The sequence below is a fragment of the Portunus trituberculatus genome, chromosome 15 (assembly GCF_017591435.1).
Source record: "Portunus trituberculatus isolate SZX2019 chromosome 15, ASM1759143v1, whole genome shotgun sequence".
Classification (NCBI taxonomy): Eukaryota; Metazoa; Arthropoda; class Malacostraca; order Decapoda; family Portunidae; genus Portunus; species Portunus trituberculatus.
The window spans coordinates 17,901,197-17,922,108 of record NC_059269.1 but is presented as its reverse complement, the minus strand read 5'-3'; the positions used below and the strand labels follow the sequence as shown (position 1 = coordinate 17,922,108).

At 37.9% G+C, this 20,912-nt stretch overlaps 2 protein-coding genes and 1 long non-coding RNA gene across 10 annotated transcripts in view; 1 reads left to right on the top strand and 2 right to left on the bottom strand.

Moving 5' to 3' along the window:
* The first annotated feature begins 480 nt into the window (after positions 1 to 480).
* Positions 481 to 10,035, top strand: LOC123503930. Of its 6 annotated transcripts, none has more exons than XR_006674645.1 (5): positions 481 to 636; positions 789 to 3,321; positions 4,949 to 5,146; positions 6,244 to 6,380; positions 6,613 to 6,686. It is a non-coding gene; the product is annotated as an uncharacterized LOC123503930 (long non-coding RNA). The 6 variants fall into 6 exon arrangements; XR_006674646.1 differs by having other exon boundaries at positions 6,601 to 6,615; XR_006674647.1 differs by lacking the exons at positions 6,244 to 6,380; positions 6,613 to 6,686 and adding an exon at positions 9,812 to 10,035.
* On the bottom strand, positions 3,778 to 7,370 carry LOC123503929 (translocator protein-like). The gene is made up of 4 exons (XM_045254043.1): positions 7,185 to 7,370; positions 5,908 to 6,016; positions 5,401 to 5,628; positions 3,778 to 5,126 (listed from the first exon to the last, which is right to left on the bottom strand). The coding sequence occupies exons 2-4, from the start codon at positions 6,007 to 6,009 to the stop codon at positions 4,875 to 4,877; spliced, it is 582 nt and encodes a 193-aa protein (XP_045109978.1). The 5' UTR covers positions 6,010 to 6,016; positions 7,185 to 7,370; the 3' UTR covers positions 3,778 to 4,874.
* Positions 10,036 to 14,596: 4,561 nt separating the features above from the next.
* Positions 14,597 to 20,912, bottom strand: part of LOC123504312 (semaphorin-2A-like) — a 558,274-nt gene continuing 551,958 nt past the window's right edge. For all 3 annotated transcript variants that reach the window (XM_045254734.1, XM_045254733.1, XM_045254735.1), the window contains 10 exons: positions 20,105 to 20,375; positions 19,597 to 19,827; positions 19,117 to 19,353; positions 18,595 to 18,771; positions 18,102 to 18,226; positions 17,795 to 17,946; positions 17,273 to 17,464; positions 16,333 to 16,504; positions 16,135 to 16,206; positions 14,597 to 15,587 (listed from right to left, as the gene is read on the bottom strand). In XM_045254734.1, coding sequence (XP_045110669.1) covers positions 15,507 to 15,587; positions 16,135 to 16,206; positions 16,333 to 16,504; positions 17,273 to 17,464; positions 17,795 to 17,946; positions 18,102 to 18,226; positions 18,595 to 18,771; positions 19,117 to 19,353; positions 19,597 to 19,827; positions 20,105 to 20,375 — 1,710 coding nt within the window. In that variant the 3' untranslated portion in view covers positions 14,597 to 15,506. The remainder of the gene's footprint in view (positions 15,588 to 16,134; positions 16,207 to 16,332; positions 16,505 to 17,272; positions 17,465 to 17,794; positions 17,947 to 18,101; positions 18,227 to 18,594; positions 18,772 to 19,116; positions 19,354 to 19,596; positions 19,828 to 20,104; positions 20,376 to 20,912) is intronic.

Sequence of the window (20,912 nt, the reverse complement as noted above, 5' to 3'; positions counted from 1 at the left end):
GTCATTATACTCACTAAATCAATCGTGTGCGCTTTTTTATTTATTTTATTTATCTTTCTATTTTTTTACTTATTAATTTTTTAATGGAAGGGAGACTGGAGTCTCTAAGGATTAATTTCTTTTACCAATGGTAGTTACAGCCAGTATGAATGTTTCTCTCGAATCACATGTAATAATGCATGACTGAGCACTGAGCGGACCGTGACTTGAGCATGACCGTCCCTACAGTGCACGTCGGCCTTAAAAGAACTCGGCAACTAAATCGTGAAAAGGTTCGAGAATACATGTTATAGTTATCTTTTCTCGTAATTTCCTAATCACATAGTAATTTAACAGAATGCATTCCAATAAACAAATATTGTCGTTCCTGACGCGCCAAACACGTGCCTTCACTTCACCGCTGCTTTGGCAGGTGAGTCACTCTCCCATGTGCCCATGTGCTCCTCACCATCCCGCCCTCCCCGCTGGTGTGCGTCAGATATATACCTCGCACGCCCACCTGGTCTGTCAGTGTGGACCAGACCGCTGAGGGCAAGGGAGGAAAACACACACACACACACACACACACACACACACACACACACACACACACACACACACACACACACACACAGTCGCTCATCACGGTGACCCCAGGTATGAAAATCTTGTAAATTTCTTAAAATTGAAAGAGTGAGTCGTCTAGTACATTATCATCTTATTTGATTAATACCTGAAGTCATTCTCATTATGTGACTTTTGCACCCGTATGGACTATGATCTCTAGGTAATAAGAAGTTATGTTACAGTGCGCAGGGCTGGAGGGAGGCGCCAGCCAGCCTCACAGTGTTTCATCACTGCCGCCCTCCCTCCCTCCTCCGCCCAGCGGCCCACCTAGAGGTCAAGCATGGGTCGCCGGCTACCAGTTACCTATCAAAGCAAACTGGTGGTCTTGTGATGATGCAGGACATCAGATAAACTACTGGTTCGCACTCAATCAGTCGCTGCGGTGCCTCAGCGGTATCTAGTTTGGCTGACACCTCTTTGAAACTGACATACGACTCTTCCCCTCCTGTTCCGTCACCATCGTCACCCATTCCTTCGGCTGAGGGCAGCCTGCTACGTAGCTGGTGATCATCGGGCTGCTGGTTCTAGCAATGTGCACGTACTCTTCTTAAGAGGATCATTTAGCATCCCTGCTCCATAATCTTCAGAAGTGATGTTTTTGATATTTAGAGGAAATTATTTTGTTAATCACAATGGATTTATACATTTGAATGTCAAAGACGGGCGAAGTGCCGCCAGCGGGAATGAGTGACGGTGGCTTGAAACAAGATTCATTACCAAGGCGACCGTGTGCCGGGATGTTCTCATTTTTTAAGTGTGCTACACATTAACTCCGATATATAATGAATGAAAGAAAACTGACGGAATTGTAATAATTGATGGTGTTCCTGTTGAATATCCTCCTTCCGCGTGTTTTGGACAATGCTGGTCAGTTCGCTGTTGGTCAGTGACGGCCCGAGCCAAGAAGACCAGAGTTCATCAAAGGTGCAGCCAGAACAGTAAAGAACATCGTCCTGACCATCGCAGCACCTCCATCTTCAAATAAGTAATCCACAACGGACTGTGCACATATTTGTGACTAATCATAAAAAGAACTTTTTGTCATCTCTTTTGGCTGCAAAATTCCAATGATGCTGTTGAATATTACATGTACCTGTCTCACTTCAGAAACTATCAATAATCTTTGAAAAGCTGGAAGCAGATTAGCATATATGGTGTTTCTCTGGAAACCAAGCAGAACAAGGGAGAATGAAAGAAAAGGAAAATTGTTCGGTTTTAGTGTCTATTCTTACGAATGTATGAACAATCAATGGATTATCTTGTAATGGTCATCGAACAACTGTGATCATCTGCTTCGTTATGCAGTCTCGTGTTCGCGAGACTGCATGGCTTGAAATCTGCAGAGGCACCTTGTCTCTACTGTTCAGTCTGCATCCTGTACAACATGAATGAGGTTGAAGATCTATAAATGTCAGTGCGATAAATCAGTGTGGTAAACATCATTGCACCAAGCACTGCCCTATATTCATCTCATCCCCGAACTGGTCAGCCTCGCTTCAGAACGCTTGCATGGCTCCCCACCACTTACTTGGCCATCTAGTTGTCTGGAGGGGCATTTCATAGTCATCCCGCTGCCACCTAGCCAGTCAGATAACTCCTTGGCCAGTGTAGCACGGGTCTTTTGTTGGTTTATTTATGTGCCACCTAAACCAATACGCGACACCCTTGCTCCATTCTGGCGGTGGGTGATGCTTGTCTTGGTGCCTGTGTTGTTTTTGCTTCGGATTGTTCCATCTGCAGTGTTCCCTGTATGTAAAGTGTCCACACATCTGGTGTATCATTCACTTGCCATTTAGTTGATCTGAAGTCGGATAAACATGTGGGTGTGTAAGTGATATTATGTTGAATAAGGTGTTATAAATGAATAATTATGCGACACACACACACACACACACACACACACATTGGTAAATTGACTACAAATCAGTAGTAACTCTATTTTTAAGTGAAAGTGCAATGAAGTAACTATGGGCAACATTGATACTCATCCGTACGTTAGTAGCTACGTAAATATACATTATTTTTCTTATATGATATAATCTATATAACGCCATAGTTGCACGGTGTTCTCACATTTTTAACGATAGTTTAGCAAGGATAACAAGGAAGACCCCACTAATATTCTTCGTTTCCTTTGAAAATCATTCTTATGAAATTCTAATTTAATCCTGAAACAGGACGATAATTTGGTACAGATACAAGCCATCACTTCAAGTGGGAAGCCTTCTGAAAGCGTTAGGAGAGACATAATTAGTAGATAACACATAGGGATGCAAGCTGGAGAAGCGGAATTCAAGCTTAGAGAAGTGAAGAATGTTATAAATTCAGTATCTGGTGTCCATTATCTTTCATTGGGTATCTAGTCTTGTTGAAGGAACAAGAGGCTCCTCAGAAAGCGGAGGGGTCAGGGACGAGAGTGGCTCGAGATGGCGAATGAAGCATAATAGTCATCTGACGATCCACTTGGAACGATTAACTAGCAGCCATTTCACACTGGCCAAATGAATGAATGTCCAAATGATGTTATATATGTATAGACCTTAGGGAGGGGGTATTTACACGCGAATCAGCTGACCTCCTGTGTGCCTCGCAGTTACACCATTCCACCGTGTGTGGTTCGATTGCAGTTTGAGGAAAGCTCACGCTCAGTCGAGTTGTGGCTTCCTTGTATGAAGGAGGTAACATTCCTTAGAGTGACATGATTCTTATTACATGGTAAGTATCGTATAGAATTGGCTGGTGTAATCTCCCTTCCTTTAATGTATAGTATGTAGTGTATACTAAAGAAGTTACATATAAGATAACAAGTGCTTACTAACTACTACGTGCACTGCCTTACTTAATACGTGTAGCCGCCGTCGTTGTCAGCTCAACTTTATTACAGTGCTACCTGTAGGGGTGAATTTAATATTACATGCATTTACTGGGGAAAAGACAGAATTGACTCTGGGCATGGATATTAACAAAAATCCTTAGATTGTCTTTGATAGATATAAGTGATAATCTAATGAGGGAATATTTATGGGAATTGAAAGGAAGGGGCATGAATAAAGGTGTGATAGATTCACTCTTACATGTTTTTTTTTTTTTTCAATTATTGTAATAAAATCTGGAGTCATATTTTCAGTTTCCATATACTGCACTCTCCTGATGTATTAAGTTAAACAACTATTAAAATCACATATTTACTTAAAATGCATATAATAAATCAAACACTCATATCAAGTCCCATTGAACACCATACAGTGCCCTCACCAAGCTTTATTGCTCTCATTGCAAAGATATTGGTAAATGTCACCTAACCTTCCTTTATGACCATATGCATGTTAATGAGATTTAAGTATAAAAAAAGATACATCACACAAAACCCAACTATTTCAGTTTCCCTAATTCTAGGCTTACACAACCATTATACAAATAGTCACTTGATGGTTAAGTACGTGTATGTATTGGTATATCTTGACACTTTTTCTGCTATGATCACCCTTCAACCTTAACAACACAAAAAAAATATTTACATACAGCAAAAAAAAGATTAGATTATCTTTGTCTTTTCTAGGCTGTATTTCCTCTCTCTCTCTCTCTCTCTCTCTCTCTTGTACTGTGAATGATAACCATGTGGAAATAGTCATATATAACTATTATTTTTGGTTCAAGCATACCCTTCCCAACATAATATAAAGCAAACTGTCATTCTTGGAAGCTCCCATTGCATAATAAACATATACATTTCTCTGGCAAAGTGCATTGAAATTTGTTAGTTGTACTTATGAATCAGTGTCAGGTTTGTGCACTGACATTGTGAATCAGGACAAGGGTTGAAGTTAAGGAATTGCTTGGAGTGAAAGAAAATCAGTCCAAATGTTAACCTCCTCACAAAATCCTGATGCATAAGTTTCTTAAATTCACACTGATTTATCAAAAGCATAGTTTTCTATATATATATATATATATATATATATATATATATATATATATATATATATATATATATATATATATATATATATATATTGTGTGTATGCCTTTACTGGTTTTTTACACTGTCTCAGTGAGTCTCCTTAAGCAATTCTCCTAAAATTAGATTAGAATGGCCTCATTATTGCTTAAACTTCTGAATATGTTTTGAGAGAAAATTTGACATCAAATGTCTGAGACTAACAAATCCACTTCTTAAAAACTTACAGGTTTCAGACTTAGATAAATAACATAATTTTGTTTTATGACATATTCTTAGTTAATTTTGTACTTTTCATAAAATGCGAAAACTACAGTAATTTTTTAGCAATTTGGGGTTTACATTTTCTTTCTATGACAAAACTGTAGCTACTTTTTTTTTTAGAATCTTGTCCAAAGCGCCAACCTGGGTTTGATATCCATATTGAAGTAGTGAGAGCAGTGGCCAGGGCAAGCCAGGCCATGTAGGGAATCAACAGCAGCCCTGCCAAGACATCCTCCTTCCAGAAGGCAAACATTGTCATGGCAACGGAAGCGTCCAGAAGCAGGATCTCAAACAAAGCCTGAAACAGATGGTCAGCAAGTAAGAAAACTTTACAAAGATCTCAAAAGATATACAAATTCATTCTATGCATGTAGTCAAAGAATTTATAATAGTATTTAAAAGTTTCAAAAATATCCTTTCAGGTTCAAGTGCTTTTCATTTCATCAATAGAGAATTATGTGCATTAGCATTAAGAGTTTTATGGTAATCAGGCCTTAGAAAGCATCCTTTGATAATGCTGTCCTTAGAAAACATTTATAACAATGGTATGTAGGAGGATTAAAAGAACTCACCAGAGTAAGATGTTTATACACAAAGAATATTGGAGTCCAAATCCAGTTCAAGAATAGCTGTAGCAAAAACAGTTTCAGTGGAGTGGGCAGAGTTGTTAGTGACATAACATTTGGCTCATCCAGTGTTACCCAAACTCTGTATGATGCATAACCCATCAGGCAGTACAGTAATGTCCACACTGGTCCAAAAGCTTTATTAGGAGGTCGCCATGAAGGCTTCTTGATTTTCTGGCAGAGAGAAAGTTTTCATAAAGTATTGTTATATGAGTATGGTGTCATTATGAAGGGACAGGGGTAAACCAATGTATGTTGTTGAGCCTTATTTTGTTACCTAAGAATCAAACATAGCCTCACATTAGATTTTCTTAAACTTTCAATGCAGTTTTCATTGACTTACTCAATGCGTGAGGTTTATATATTCTGTATATTCAATGACAGTTTTAATGATCAACCTTCTCAGTGGAAACCAAGTTTCAAAAAGTACTATGTAAAAAGAAATACACCAACCTTGTTGTACCATTCCCGAACATGTTCTTTTATCACAAATGCATTGGCAATTCCTCCAATGTTAGGCAGTACGATTGCATACAAAAGTGTCAGCCATGCCATACTGGACCTGCAAAATACAAAATATTCTCCTTATGAAATCTATTAGCTATTGGGGGATTCTTACTGTGTGGTTATTCATTTGTACATCTGGTTCTAATCATTATAGTTATCCATAATGTAATGTCATTTGCTCATACTTCTTTAGTTGTGCAAGAAGAAAACACAAAGCATTTGTCTCAGGCATACAAAACATTTGGCAAAAGAATCACTGAAGTTTCCATTTTCTTTTTCCAGCAAATTATGAGCTCCCTGTACCATCTTACATTTTACTCTAGACTGTCTGGACACCTTCCCTACAAAAGCCTTTAAATATGAGCATGACTGACTCTTCTTGTGGGCATCTCCTCTTGATTATCATTCTCTTTTGTGTGGTATGTTGGCCTAATACATAGATGTAGATATTTTATTTCTTTGATGTAAATAAGCAGCTTAGAAGATAATCAAATTGGAAGAATTATATTAAATGTGTCAGTACAGTCCTCAAATAGTATAATGGATCAGTCTAGTTTTTATATACAAGAATCGTGATCCAATACACCAAAGTTTATGGAATCATTGAATAAAGTTAAGATGGACAAGATATTTCCACAGCTTTCTCAACAGACGGCATGGCAGAGGTTACACTACATCACTAATAAAAGAGTGGGCCTGGTAGTAAAGAAACGAGGAGAAAGCAATGCAATAAGGCAAGTTATGCAAGTTGTGATTACATATCAGTTAAGAATCTCCAAGCACTGGCAGTCGCCGGTGAAAAGAACCTGCTCTCATCATCATGTTAGTTTTGTTCATGCAATACACTGCAATAGAAAGTTTAATAAAATGTGCCACCAGCATAGGCTCTTATGAGAGAGAGAGAGAGAGAGAGAGAGAGAGAGAGAGAGAGAGAGAGAGAGAGAGAGAGTGGGTGATGTTATAGGAAAGATAAACCCATGGGAAATGAATAATAAACTAATTTGACACGAATCAAAGAAACATCACCATTATATACATAAAACAAGAGATTAGACCTAAGCTCACTTTCCTTCAATCATTCAGTCAAATAAAGACCTAGGCCTAAGCCTATCTCTTTCTCTCTCCAAGGTTCACATATCGTAATATCTATGTAATGGCTTTATTTCTTCTCATATTGGATACACTCCTTCCCTGCTGTATGTAAAATAATGAAAATAACTTACGCAAAATGAAGATAAACGATATGAACCAGCAGTTCCCTTGTATCTCCTACTTTCCCTTTTTCCTGTGTTGTTATGAGATGCTTTCGTTGATGTTGTTCTCCATCCCCCCTCGCGGGAGAAAGTTTGTACCGTTAAGCAACCTCCTTTAATTTTAGCCTTCCCTGACCTCTGGTGTTAGAAATATTGCACAAAACAGAAAATGCACATGTATTTCCCCTGTCTTAAGTTGGATATTTATTATTCAAGAAGATAAACAATTGCTTGCAAATAACTCGTACGCCAGTCATGTTGCAACACTAGGCTCATTCTCTCATCTCTCATCCGTAAGCATGATAATGTATTTTCTCACGAGCAGGTTATATGTGCATGTGTGAGCTGAGGTTGTGTGTGTATCTGTATCTATGGTGTATTATGTGACTGCATGTAATGAAGATGCGTGCATAAAATAGTTGATTTAAGTAATGGGGCCAAGTATCAAGACATTCGGTTCCTAATTTTGGCTAACCCTCTAATCATCTTATAGAGAACCAGCATTCAAATTGGGCTTATATATATATATATATATATATATATATATATATATATATATATATATATATATATATATATATATATATATATATATATATATATATATATATATATATATATATATATTGTTGCCCTTGGCTGGCCCTCTGCCCTACATAAAAAAGAAATACAGCATCTTATTTAACATGAGATTTTTTCATGATATATTCAATATGGAAAGTTTTTACCTGGGATCTTCGTTGTAATACTAAACTTTATTGTATGTTATTGTGTTTAAGAAAACTAGAGTGATAATTTGTAATTTTATTGAATAATTTCGCTCCTTTGTATTAGGAAGATAAAATTATACTGAAGTTTCCCATAATAAAATGAGAGAAAATGTAGTTTAAAGGGAGAGTTAAAGGGATAACATTTTACATCTGCTGTCTTTTGATGGTGGTTTTGTATTGTCATGGCTAATGGTAATACAATGTAGTGATGGTTAATGAACATGTGTTAGCAGATGTGATATGCATTACAACTGGTTTCCTGTTTGATGAAGCAGTGTTTTGTCTACATTTCTAACATTTCTAAGCGACATGTTAACTGCAGGAATATAAATAGTTAAATTAGTCTGAAATCGTGGTGTGTAGATTAAAGGCGGGTTCACACGTGCTAATTTGCTATTTTTTTAATTTTCTTTTTACGTACGTAGGGTTTCCGACTTGCAATCGGCATTTAGCAACTGCAGAGAGCAGTCGCAAATTAAGACTAACATTTTGGTCTTGCTAGTCGATTTGCGACTTATTTTCATTGTGATGTCACGAAGGTTTTGAAAAAGTGAAGATGTTATAGCTGGTGAGGAAAGAAGGACACATCTGGGACCCCAGAAATGAATCATACAGTAAAAAAAAAAAAAAAAAAAAAAAAACGCGCAAATCGTCGTTCGACGAAATAGCTGATCCTCTCCAAGAACTGTCTCCCTCAATGCAGGATGTTGTTGGAGGTGAAGATTGAAGACTTGTTAGTATTATATTTGATCGCAGTTGTGCATAGTCTTCTTAAAATTAACAATTTTCTTATGAGAAATGTAGGATAATTTGTGTGGTAGACACTCCTTTCTTTTCTTCTACTTAGCCAGAGACGTATCCACAGGCATTTTCTTTTCTGTTGATTCTTCCGGTACGCCATGAAGAGCAACCATGCACAGCTTCAGCATCGTCACTGGAAGAAATCATCTTGGCGGGTAGCTGTTTGTTTACATTCACTTCCCACCTATAGGCGCAAAGTAGTCGATACTTTCCAGGCGCCACGTCTGACACTTTCTGATTAGAAGAGATGAGTCGGAAACTCTGCTTACGTAAAATAACAGCCGCCAATTGGCACGTGTGAACCCGCCTTCAGCAAAACCTTTCTCAAGCCCACATCTCTTTATTTTCACATTTCTCATACGTTCCTCTCTATCTCCTGCATATGAGCCAGTGATTCTCAACCAGTTATCTCGTGGAGGGAAAAATAGGTACATGGTAAGGGATAAATGATTAATGTATTACTTGATAACTGAATGATAATGAAATTAAGTGTGTGTGTGTGTGTATGTGTTTCACTGTTTGATGTGCTGCAGTCTCTGACGAGACAGCCAGACGTTACCCTACGGAACGAGCTCAGAGCTCATTATTTCCGATCTTCGGATAGGCCTGAGACCAGGCACACACCACACACCGGACAACAAAGGTCACAACTCACTGCTAGGTGAACAGGGGCTACACGTGAAAGGATACACACCCAAATATCTCCACCCAGCCGGGGAATCGAACCCCGGTCCTCTGGCTTGTCGGTCCTCTGGCTTGTGAAGCCAGCGCTCTAACCACTGAGCTACCGGGCGTGTGTGTGTGTGTGTGTGTGTGTGTGTGTGTGAGAGAGAGAGAGAGATGAGTGTGTGTGTGTGTTTATGAATAAATGAAAGTAATGAAGTAAATGAAAAATGCATCAAGTCGAGATGGTTTATGAGTAAATGATGGAGAAAAGGATGATAATCCTCGTTGTGTATGGTGTGCATGGATCCATGTAACTATCATTTATTATTTGTACTAATGTATTCATGTTTTACCCGCCAGTTTAACCTGTAAGACTGCCGTCCACTGAAACAATCTGAAGCTAACGTGATGCTCTGGATTAGAGGCCAGCAGAATTTGAAGATTCCAGGATTCTTCTCATAATCCGCCTCAAAAAAGATCGACAACAGGGCCTTGCTCGCGAGACAGCAGTCCAGTAGGCTAGCGAACCAGCAGCTCCACTTTCCAGCCTGTAAATAAAAAATAAAAAGATCCTTAGTAATATATTCCTCTTTCCTTGAGCCTCAGAAAGAATCACTAAGTAAGTCTTCTAAGTGGTGAGTAACTCATCGAATAGTAAAAAAAAAAAAAAAAAAAAACTAAAATTAAAAGATTGCCTTGTTTGAATGGCAATTTACTGTAAAGACACCAATGGTCATCAGAGGGAGATTATAGTTAGGTTTGGAGTAGCTAACGAGCCAATTAATGCATCTGCTGAGGTAGGCCACGTGTCTGTGTTTACATACTCTCGAGTTCAAGGTCAAACGCATGGCCAATGTTTTGGTTAGGTGGGGGTTTGTTTTGGTTAGGTGGGGGTTTGTTTTGGTTGTCTCTCTGTCAGGGCCACATGAGGGCCAGGAAGGCAGTTTTGAGGCCGGTTTGTTTACATTTTCAAGGAAATGGCTACATTCACCGCCAAATGGAACGAAGTTTGTTTTGATTCTGGGTCTCAAGGGCATTGTAATGGACTCGCCCATTTGACCAAGACTCCCCTGCTGTGATAATGGCCTCGTCCACTACCACTGAACCGTATGTAGGTCAAGGTCACCGCGTATTTGGTAAAAGCCTTAATGTAGGTCAAGGCCACATGCATTTGATAAAATCTTAATGTAGGTCAAGGTCATCGTAGTGAGGTCGCCCAATTCCCCTTCACCATCAGGACTCCCCTACTATAATAATGGACTCGTCTGCTACTACGGCGGAACTGTTATTGCTCGTTCCCTTTCTTTACAATGGACCCGCCCAATACCTATCCCAGGGCCATCTCCAGCCCGTCATCCTTCCTCCCCCTCTCTGACAATGGACTGACCTGCTAATTACCTGTAGTCGTTTGGCTGTTAAGTACCCTATGAAGAGGAGCTTGGTTACTGGAGGAGCTGCAGCTGGGACAAATGTCACGGGGAGTTGGAAATTAGATTCTTGTTCATTTTTAATTCATTTATTTTTTGCTTAACCATTTTTTTTATTTTTTTATTATTAAGTCATGTGTAGCTAGTGTGGCCTCCGTAGTTCCTTACGCGAGCTCGTTGGCACGGTGATAAAATCTGTGATGTTCGAGAAGAGATTAGCTGCTGCTGCTCACTCATCTGAAATACACATTGGGTTATTTTACCTATAAATTTCAGGTGGATAAATAAAGTTCATTTACATTTGAACATCAATATAGTTTATCTAACTGTATTGTTAGTGGTTGCGCTGGCGTGTAAGTGAGGGCTTGTAGCTACTGCCCACACTAACAATTACAACATGACGATATGGAGGGTGAACATAACAATAAGATAACAATATGGGTACACAGCAGAAAGTCGAAGTTCAGATTATTGTATATGTATCACATTAAAATTATTCTAAAGTTTGCTTTGAGAGTGATAACATAAAGTACCCACATAAGACGTACTCCTGAAATCCACTACTTTTATATTCGCTGCAGTGAAAAAAAAAAAAAAAAATCGTAAAAACTACATAAGCAATATAATAGATAGCAACTACTAATATCCTTATTTATATTTCTTCACTGTTTACATATTTCTTCTATAGATAATAAGTCATGTTCCGCGACTATAAAACAATATATTCTGGGTGTGGTCAGACATACATGAATGATTCTGCCATAGCTTAATACCACCGTGCCAATACAAGTGTAGCTACTTATCTATTTTTTTTTTTTTTTTGTCTTTATTCCATGACTACACAGATACATCAAACACTGGAAATAATATGAAACCACATAGGCGTTCACAACCACTCAATACAAAATGTGCTCTTCTTGCTTCCTCCGAGTATTCCTCGCTTCATCCATCCATCCGCTGATTTCTCGCTTCATCCATCCATCCGCTGATTTCTCGCTTCATCCATCCATCAGCTGATTTCTCGCTTCATCCATCCATCCGCTGATTTCTCGCTTCATCCATCCACCCGCTGATTTCTCGCTTCATCCATCCATCAGTTGATAATTCGCTTTGACCATCCACCTGCTCCGATTGCAGTGTGTGTGTGTGTGTGTGTCATCTTCCACCACATCTTCCTCCTCCTCCTCCTCTGACCTCTACCCAAACCACTGCCTTTCTTCCTTCGAGATTGACTACAAGCGTCACCTTGCATTATATCGATTGGTTCTGGGAGACATCAATTAACTAACACTCAAACCCTGTCTAGGCTTTCACATTTACAGTCATAATCGTGCATGACATTCAGTTCACTAGAGAAAAAAGATTGACACGCTAAGCTGTGCCAACCAACTATTTCAAGGAGAATACTGTACAAAATTCAATAAAAAAAAAATGTTGCCCGTGATTGTAATTGTTTGGCGGTAATAAATGTAACTTAATACAATATACTATATGCAGGAATTTAATACTTTTCGTTAGTTCTCTAGTATCTCGATAATGATCTCGTGCTAATGTTTACATCTTATAGTAGTATACAAACTGCGGGGCCAGACAGCAGACGGAAAGGCAGCAGCAACACGTATGTCTCCACTCTCCACTCCCAGCGTGTCCACACTTAAGGACTATAGCTGATTCACTGATTCAGCCAATGCAGAGGTGTTGAACCAGGCATCACTAATTCGAAGCTTCATGACGTGGTTTGTTGAATCATTTAGGGTTTCTCAGCACTCACACAGCCTTACTTACCGCATCCGTTGCAATTGTCTGTGCAATACAGATAATTACCGCATAAAAGTCAACAATTAACCATTAACTCTTAAAATGATATCAAGGGCTTATACTAGATTCGTCACAGGGATTCGTCTTAGATTAGGTGTCTATGATGATGGATGGAGATCTTGCTGAAAAAGACCTTATGTGTTTAAGGATATCTACGAAGTCTCTTTATTTATATAATGTAAGACTATTGAGGGATGCAGCATGAGGCCGAGAAACAACAAAACGAGTCGATAAAAAAAAAAAAAATAAAAAAAAAAAAAGTAAAAAGTAACTGAAAGGAACAGAGGGAGAAGAAGTATAAGATCTATGTTAAGATCTCCCTCGCACTAGGTTATCTAAATACAACATATAAAAGAATTTTATTGTACAGGAATATTTCACATTACAAATTCCTAGATCATAGCTTAGAAGCAAATGTTTTAAACCTCAATTTCTCATGTTCTTAAATATTCTGAAAATGAATTAATATTCAAAGAAAAGCAACATGAATACAGTCTAAAGCAAAGAAGAAATCTAACTTATAAGTTTAATTAAGATGAGAAGTACAGCTGCAGATGAAAATCAGGCACTTCAAAATTAATGTAAATTAAGAATACTGTTTTTTTTAACTTACTGATAAAAATAATGTCCCTTAACATAACAGTCAGCATTCAGATGATCTGAACACCATAAGTTGCACATTCAGTCTGCAGCCAACCATTCACAACCTAAGCAAGCATAATGAAATATTGGTTTCCTTGCTAGAAGGGCCAATGCCAGTGCAAGTAATATTCAGTGCACATAGCATCCATGGATGGTATTAGAGCATCTACTTTACATAACATCACTGACCTGTAGCCCAGAGGCTCTTAGTGCAGACTCCATTAAGTAAAATTCAAAGTCTTTATATATTTTGTAGACTCTGAACTTATGACACATTTATGAGAATTAAAAATAATGCAGGTCATACATAAACTGATGCTTTCTAATGAAATCAACACCATGTACACACATATTTATAATTCAATAATTACACCAAAGTGTTACTAACCTGCTTATATGGAGCAATATTATTATGTAAGAGTCTTACAAAATTGGCGCGTATCACAGGACAGAAAACGAAAATGTTAGCGTGGATCGGCATGTAAAATGGAACATTCTCCGAAGGGGAGCGGCAATAATGACTGTAATTCTCACCACTGTCTACTGAAAACACCACCTCAATAAAATGATTGGTCTAACTAAACCAAAGGAAAATATTTAATGAATGTACTTCCTAACTTATGCAAGAATATAACTTTAGATAAGATGATCACCTTGAGAGAATGTCCCACCATGTATGTGTATATTACAAGTCTAAAAATTAGCTGTATAAAAGAAGAATTTGTCCACACGTCACTCTACATTACTCCAAAGCAATCTAATTCTTCAAATTTTCCTTTCAATCCCCTCTTACATACAAACATTTGTGAAATTCTATCAATATGGTTTTTGTTCAACAAACATTCCTCACATTATGCTTCCCTTCCAGTGATCCTATTCTTCCTCTGAGGACCGGCTAAATATTGATGTATGTGGATGGAGTTTTCCTGATACTAGTTATAATAGTCCTTCATTACATTTCTCTTATCAACAATAAGAAAAAGGTAGAGGTAGTTTAGAATATAATTAACAAAATATTAGAATTAGGGGAGTAATGAAAGTTTGTATCATACAACCTGGAACTGATCTGCCTTTTATATATATATATATATATATATATATATATATATATATATATATATATATATATATATATATATATATATATATATATTACTGATCAGGCCAACTCAAGTATAATATATATATATATATATATATATATATATATATATATATATATATATATATATATATATATATATATATATATATATATATATATATATATATATATATATATCAGGCTAACCCAAGTATAATGAAATATAGACAAGACTACTTTTTGCCTCAGATAATAGAAATAAATTATTTCCTTACCCCCAGTAGAAACAATTTCAAGCTAACATCCTACCAGGAACCTTCTTTGCCATTAAATGCACCATGTCCATCATTTGGGAGTCTTAACAAATGCCAATCTTTTTTACACAATAATAGGAGACAATGGCCTCATTTTTAAGATATGTTTGGAAGTTCAAACCAAGGAGGTCCACTCTTCAATCTTAATGTTCTGAAGTTCTAGGAATCACTGTTCACTCATACCTTTTGAAATGCAGATACCATAATGCCCACAGGCAGTCATCCAGGAGCAAGGAAAGTATTAAGAAACAACTTTTCACATCCAAAACCTCTTGTCAGGTGTGGCAAAGGAAAATCAATAAATATCATAACTAATGGTACCCTGATTGTTACTGGAGTATTTGGGTCAAGTTGCCTGTTCGTTACTCTCTTTCACCTTTCGTTTTCCTTGTTGGTTGTTTCACACGCACTGCTGGCACCTAACAGTATTAGCACCTTTCTGCTGGTGGCACCATCAATGACTGCCAGTTCTTGTCACACTGTGTTACAAGTCACCAACTATAATTGTCTCCTCATATCATATAAGTTCCAATCATTCCTTGTCTTTCACCCACAATGTCAGAAATGAAAACCACCTCGAAGGTAATGTCTGTCTGCTGCAACAATTTTTTTTTCTTCTGAGAGCAGTACAATTATGTTTGAGAAATCACATGATACTAATGCAGCATCAGTTGAAACAGGCAAGATCTTGACCACCAATAGGAAAGGGAGCAAGCAACTGCCCCCTCACTAGATCTGTTGTTGTGGAGATTTGCTCATCTCTAAAGTGATCAGACAAATGGGTTACTCCTTGCATAAATGTCATTGGGATGGCTGTTCTGGTGGCTGATGTTGTTCCTGCTGGCACATTGCTGGAATGGAAGACACACATTAATCAAACTCCCTCTTTTGAACAAGTACTTCATGACCTATTCCTTTCTTTTTTCTATCTGAAGTTGGGATGAGGTACTAAAATTTTTCCACTTATTATCTTGATTCACATCACTGCCTCTTCAAAATCAATGGCATCCTCGACAACCTCTTTAACCTTTATCAGTGTTTACTCAGAGACTTCTAATTGTTATAAATTTAAAAAAATTTTATTCCTTGCACATCCTATTCAGTCTCCTCTACAAAAGCTATAAATTTGATACAGTAAGCTAATTTTCTAGGTATATACAAGTTTTGTCTTGGCTTTCCTTTTTCTATACATACCAGGGTTACTTAATTTGTCACTTCATTTTGCATGTATTATTACCCAATATCTCCTCATAGCTCTTATAGGTCTCTCAGAAGTATTATGAATCTATACTCTCAAGTGGAATAGTAAAGTTGATGTCACATCTTTCAAACTTAAAAAATTAAATTTAACTAATACAAATATACCATTTTGAAGTCTTACTGTCAAAAAACACTTACTGCTTGTTTCCTTTCCCAAGTCTTCATGGCTAACTTGTACTTTTCAAATTCATGACACCAGTCGCTGTATACCTGAAAAAATAAATAAACAATTTTAGCAAACAGTTTCAGAGAGGTGTAAATATAAGAATACATATTTATATAGTAAATCAGCCAGTTTCTGAGAAGTGCAATCATAAAGCTTGGCACAATGCATACCTTCTGGAAGTCATTGGTTCGAGCTGGAGCTGAGCATCGATGGGCATCCACTGTGATGTTGTATGAGCACACAATGTCTCCACCCATCTTGCAGTCATACCGCCCTGCATCTGCTTCATTCACGTTCATCACAACCAGTCCATGTTCTGAAGTCTCTATGTATTTGTCAGGTCTGAAAAGAAAATTACTTGAGTCAGTGGGAGGGGTTAGTATAAGTGACTGTTTGATAGTTATTTAGGTAGTTGTAAGAAAATTTTTACTTATTTCCTTGTTGCTTGGAATCTCAGCTCTACATCCAACTTAGCAGTCCTCCCATCTACTAAGAGCCTAACATATATCAAGTTTTATGAGGAGACTAACAACATATGAGAAAACTTAATATAAAGAGGAAACAGAGGACAGCATTTGTGAGTGTATGTTACTTGACTTTTTTATTTATTTTTTATTTATATCATGTGGGGTTTTTCACGGGAATTTCTGGGTTAAAGGGAATACTTTTTGGGGTACCTCCTATCTCAAAGCCCACCCACTAGGAAACCATTGCCCAGTGAGAAAGCCCAACCTACACTCGGACCGTGGACAGGATTCGAATCCATGCGCTTGGAGACCCCTTGGACCCCAAAGCACGCATGGTTCCACTGTACCACGGTGGCCCCCATAGAAGCTAGTTTACTTTTGATAAGAATTTACCTGTTTCTATATTGTTTGAAAACTTAACCAAATTATATATGTTTAACTAAACTGTAGTCATGGTCAGCTGCTGAGTAACACAATACAACACCATCGTATCTTCCTTCAACATTAAGTATTGACCAAATATCAGATTTTGTAAGACTACCAGTTCAGATAAAGAGAGAAGAAACACAGATGACAAGCATTTTAGCATACATCATTTGACTTCTAACCACAACTGTACTTGAGAATGAAACAAAAAGTGTACCTGTATCTGATCTGATATTTGCCCTTGTCCTTAGAGTAGTGGTGCCAGGTGATGTCCTTCAGGGAGATGGGGCGTGGCAGCTTGACGGCACAACCCAGGTGGATACTCTGCCCCCATGTCACTACCATCTTCTTCTTGGCAATGCAAGCATCACAGAGGCCTGGTGTGGAGCCAGTCACATCTTGCAGCAGCCTGAGAAAAAAAAAAAATAAGTGAAACAGAATTTTTCATAAGGTAACATGAAAATGTGTCTCTACAAAAACAAGGAGGTTTTACAACATTCTCTTGTATATATGGAAGGTTGTGGTCAAATGCTTACTAAAACTTCTTCTGTACTGTACAAGCCAATAATACTAAATTTTGAGAAGTTACTAGAAAAATTATGAAGAGAATCTATACTGTCCACAAAAAGACAAGCAAATGAAAACAGTGATAATTTTTAATCACACATATTCCCCTAAAGAAAAGCGGAAAAAGTAATAAAGATAAAGAAAAAGAATAAATAATAAAATAAAGTCGTACCCAGGTTTGTAAGGCTTGCACATGTTGGCGTCCTTGTCCCAGCCACAATAAGGGTCATGGGAGCAGCGCAGGCAGTTATCGTAGCGGCCGTGACACATGAAGAGGTCCACCTGACGCACTCGCATATCAGAGGATACATACAGTGACTTGTGCTGGAAAGAATGCATGACTTTGAATATAGGAACTAAAACTGTGCTACAACATCTCTTCAAATTTATAAAATCAGTTAATCTATTCACTGCTATGACTTCCTGAACTTATAGAAGTAGTAATCACAGTGGAATTAAAAGTGTGGTGTACTCTTTACCTTTTTTGAGATCTGTATGGCTCTGATGGGCTCTGGTGTGGTGACCTCATATACATCCAGCAGCTCTGAGTGTGACTCTTCATTCTCATCCATCCACTCCACCACTTTGTAGACTCGTCCTTCCACTATAAGTAAAGAATAGTGGTATATAGATAACACTTAACACTGTGAAGGAAATACTGCTTGATGACAGTGAGAGATGCTAAACTGCACTGGCATCATATGGGAAATGGACTTTGGACTGCAAGATAAGCATTAGAAAATAAGCATGAAAATATGGGAAGAGATTGTGAGTAGTGTAAAGGAATTAATACTGAAAATCTGCACTGCTCAATCAGATGCTGACAGCTGACAAAGACATATGAGCGAACACAGAACTTGCCTTTAAAGAGCATAAAAATGATGTTCCCTGGATGAATATATGAAAGCTGTGAATAAGTTATGAACAAATGCTACTACAGAAGTATATATAAAGAAGGAATACTATACTTACATGATCCTGCATAGTACACTGTATAGACATTTTCTTGGCCATAGGTTCCTCCTGTCACCTTATCCACGACTAGATGTGTGAAAATCAGGTCCCGTTTGAAGAAGACTGGCTTGTTATGCTCATGAGCTACAGCCTCGTCCATGAGCGGGTGTGACTGCAGGAAGGTCAACACATTATCTGGTGGAGGAAGAAAAAACAATTATAGATTACTTGTGCCAGAATAGCCACAGATATACAACAATCACTTGTCTAGTGGTCATTTATGGCTTGCACTGGTGACATGTCTGAAAAGTTGCGTTATTTTAATGGTCCTAATTTATTTACATTTGATCTAAGTTTATAGGTGCCTCTATTGTGAATCTACCTCATTCAGGTCAATTTCACATTGCTTTAGTGAGTTATAACTGTTATCAAGTCAGGGAAAGCTGTATTTCTTATAATGTAGTATGGGTTAAAAGACTGAATGTACTTCCATCACTCAACAGACTCAATTACTTGTGTCACTAATTACAGGTTACTGACCTGGGAGAGTCTGAGTATCGTTGACGCACTGGCCAGGCCGAGGCTCAGGGACTTTGGAGATGAGGACGGGCAGCCAGGCAGACGAGGAGGTTGCTTGCTCCTTGAATCGACCCAAGAAGGCATCTTGGATATCATAAAGACTGAAGGTACAGATAGCTGATCCCATGAGTCCATTCATGCTGGTGGTGAAGACGGCATAGAAGCGCGAGTCATCACCAGGGATCTTGTAAACCGACTCTGTTGAAGAAAATAAAATGTTAATAACCTAAAATAGAAGGATAGTTTACTACTGGTAATTTGTGGATAGTCTGAACCTAAATAACTGATGAGAAATTGTATGGTTTACCAAAAAATATGACATGTATGATAATTGGGAGGTAGCAAACTTGGGAGGAAGATGTTATGATATAAGGCATACTGTCTAGGGCCACTCCAAAGGCCTGCATGTTGTCTTCCAACTGAAGTAATAGGAAGACTTACGGATCTCATTGAAGTAGAAGGGGAACTCCCCGGGGATGGAGCAGTTGAGACGAGCCTTAAGGTAAGTGGCCCAGTTCTGAGTCAGGATGTTCTTGCCGCCTGTGTCCTTCTTGCACACACGGGCAACTCTGGAGTACACATTCTTGCCACAGTTGATGTACTCGACAGCAGTCTCACGGAAGAAGAACATCACATACTCCCCAACTTCATAGGAACCCACGAAGTTTGGTTCTGATTAAAAGTAAAGAAGAGGAAAAATAATTAATCTCTGTAGCATATGTTTAATTTCTGATAAAATACAAAAATTATTCCAGAGAAAGACAAAAGTACTGTATTTTTTCACAACCTACTTATGATAAATTGGTTGAGTCATCAGGAAGAGGAAGCTGCTTAAATGAATATGGATAATTAAGAACATACAACCACCAACTAGCTCTCGTATTACATCTCAACTTTGCAAACAATGATAAGAGATTTTCTCCATTACAGAAGCTGATAAACCACTCACTATCCAGCCACTTGGAGTCATATTTGATGGTCCTCTTGAAGGGGTACTCTCGCCTCTTGGTGGTGTAGTTAAAGAGGTCGGCACGGAAAATAACAGTGTCTGCCTTGGTGAATTCAGCCACTGTGCCTGAGTACAGACCAGGAAGGCCCCCTGGGTTGCCATGCTCTACCCAGACTGCTGTACTGTTGTCTGAAGGGTCAAAGGGACACCTAGCCACTCCATTTCCAATTCCCGGCACGTGCTCACGGCGGGCCAAGTGGGTTAAGTTGGTCTGTGGTGGAGCAAGTGAGTGTCAAATATCATCAACTCTCATCTGTTGCTTATTGCTATGTATGTAAGCTTAATAGTTGCAGATCATAGGCATATTTGTTACTGTATGAGACTCTCTAGTTCCTGCAATTACTTATTAACACAGCCAGCCTTGCTCAAGAGAGTTCTAACCACCTAATAGGATTTCACTCAAAAGTATAAAAAATGTTAGTCATTATAAAATTTATGTTTCAAATGTTTCATTACAATGCTCTGTTTCTGTAATATTCATGAGGTTAGAAAAGGAAAAATTGGTGACATATAACAAATTATATAGACAAATGAATACAAAAGTAGGCCAATGAATATGCTCATAGCTAATATAAAATAGTACACATTTAGTATAAGAATATGCATTTGCAAAGTTACTCAACTCATTCAATATTAGAAATAATAACTAAATTTGAAAAAGATCCAAGAAAATTAATAAAAATATAGCAAATCAAATCAAATCATAACAAATGAATAACTAAATAACTTTGAACCACTGATCACCAAA

Bases quoted from the DNA above. Each gene is read 5' to 3' on its own strand.
- LOC123503929 (XM_045254043.1), bottom strand. From the start codon at position 6,009: ATGGCATGGCTGACACTTTTGTATGCAATCGTACTGCCTAACATTGGA. The intron at 5,629-5,907 runs GTTGGTGTATTT...TCTCTCTGCCAG, and splicing joins TTCGGGAATGGTACAACAAG to AAAATCAAGAAGCCTTCATG. The intron at 5,127-5,400 runs GTGAGTTCTTTT...CATCTGTTTCAG, and splicing joins TGTATAAACATCTTACTCTG to GCTTTGTTTGAGATCCTGCT.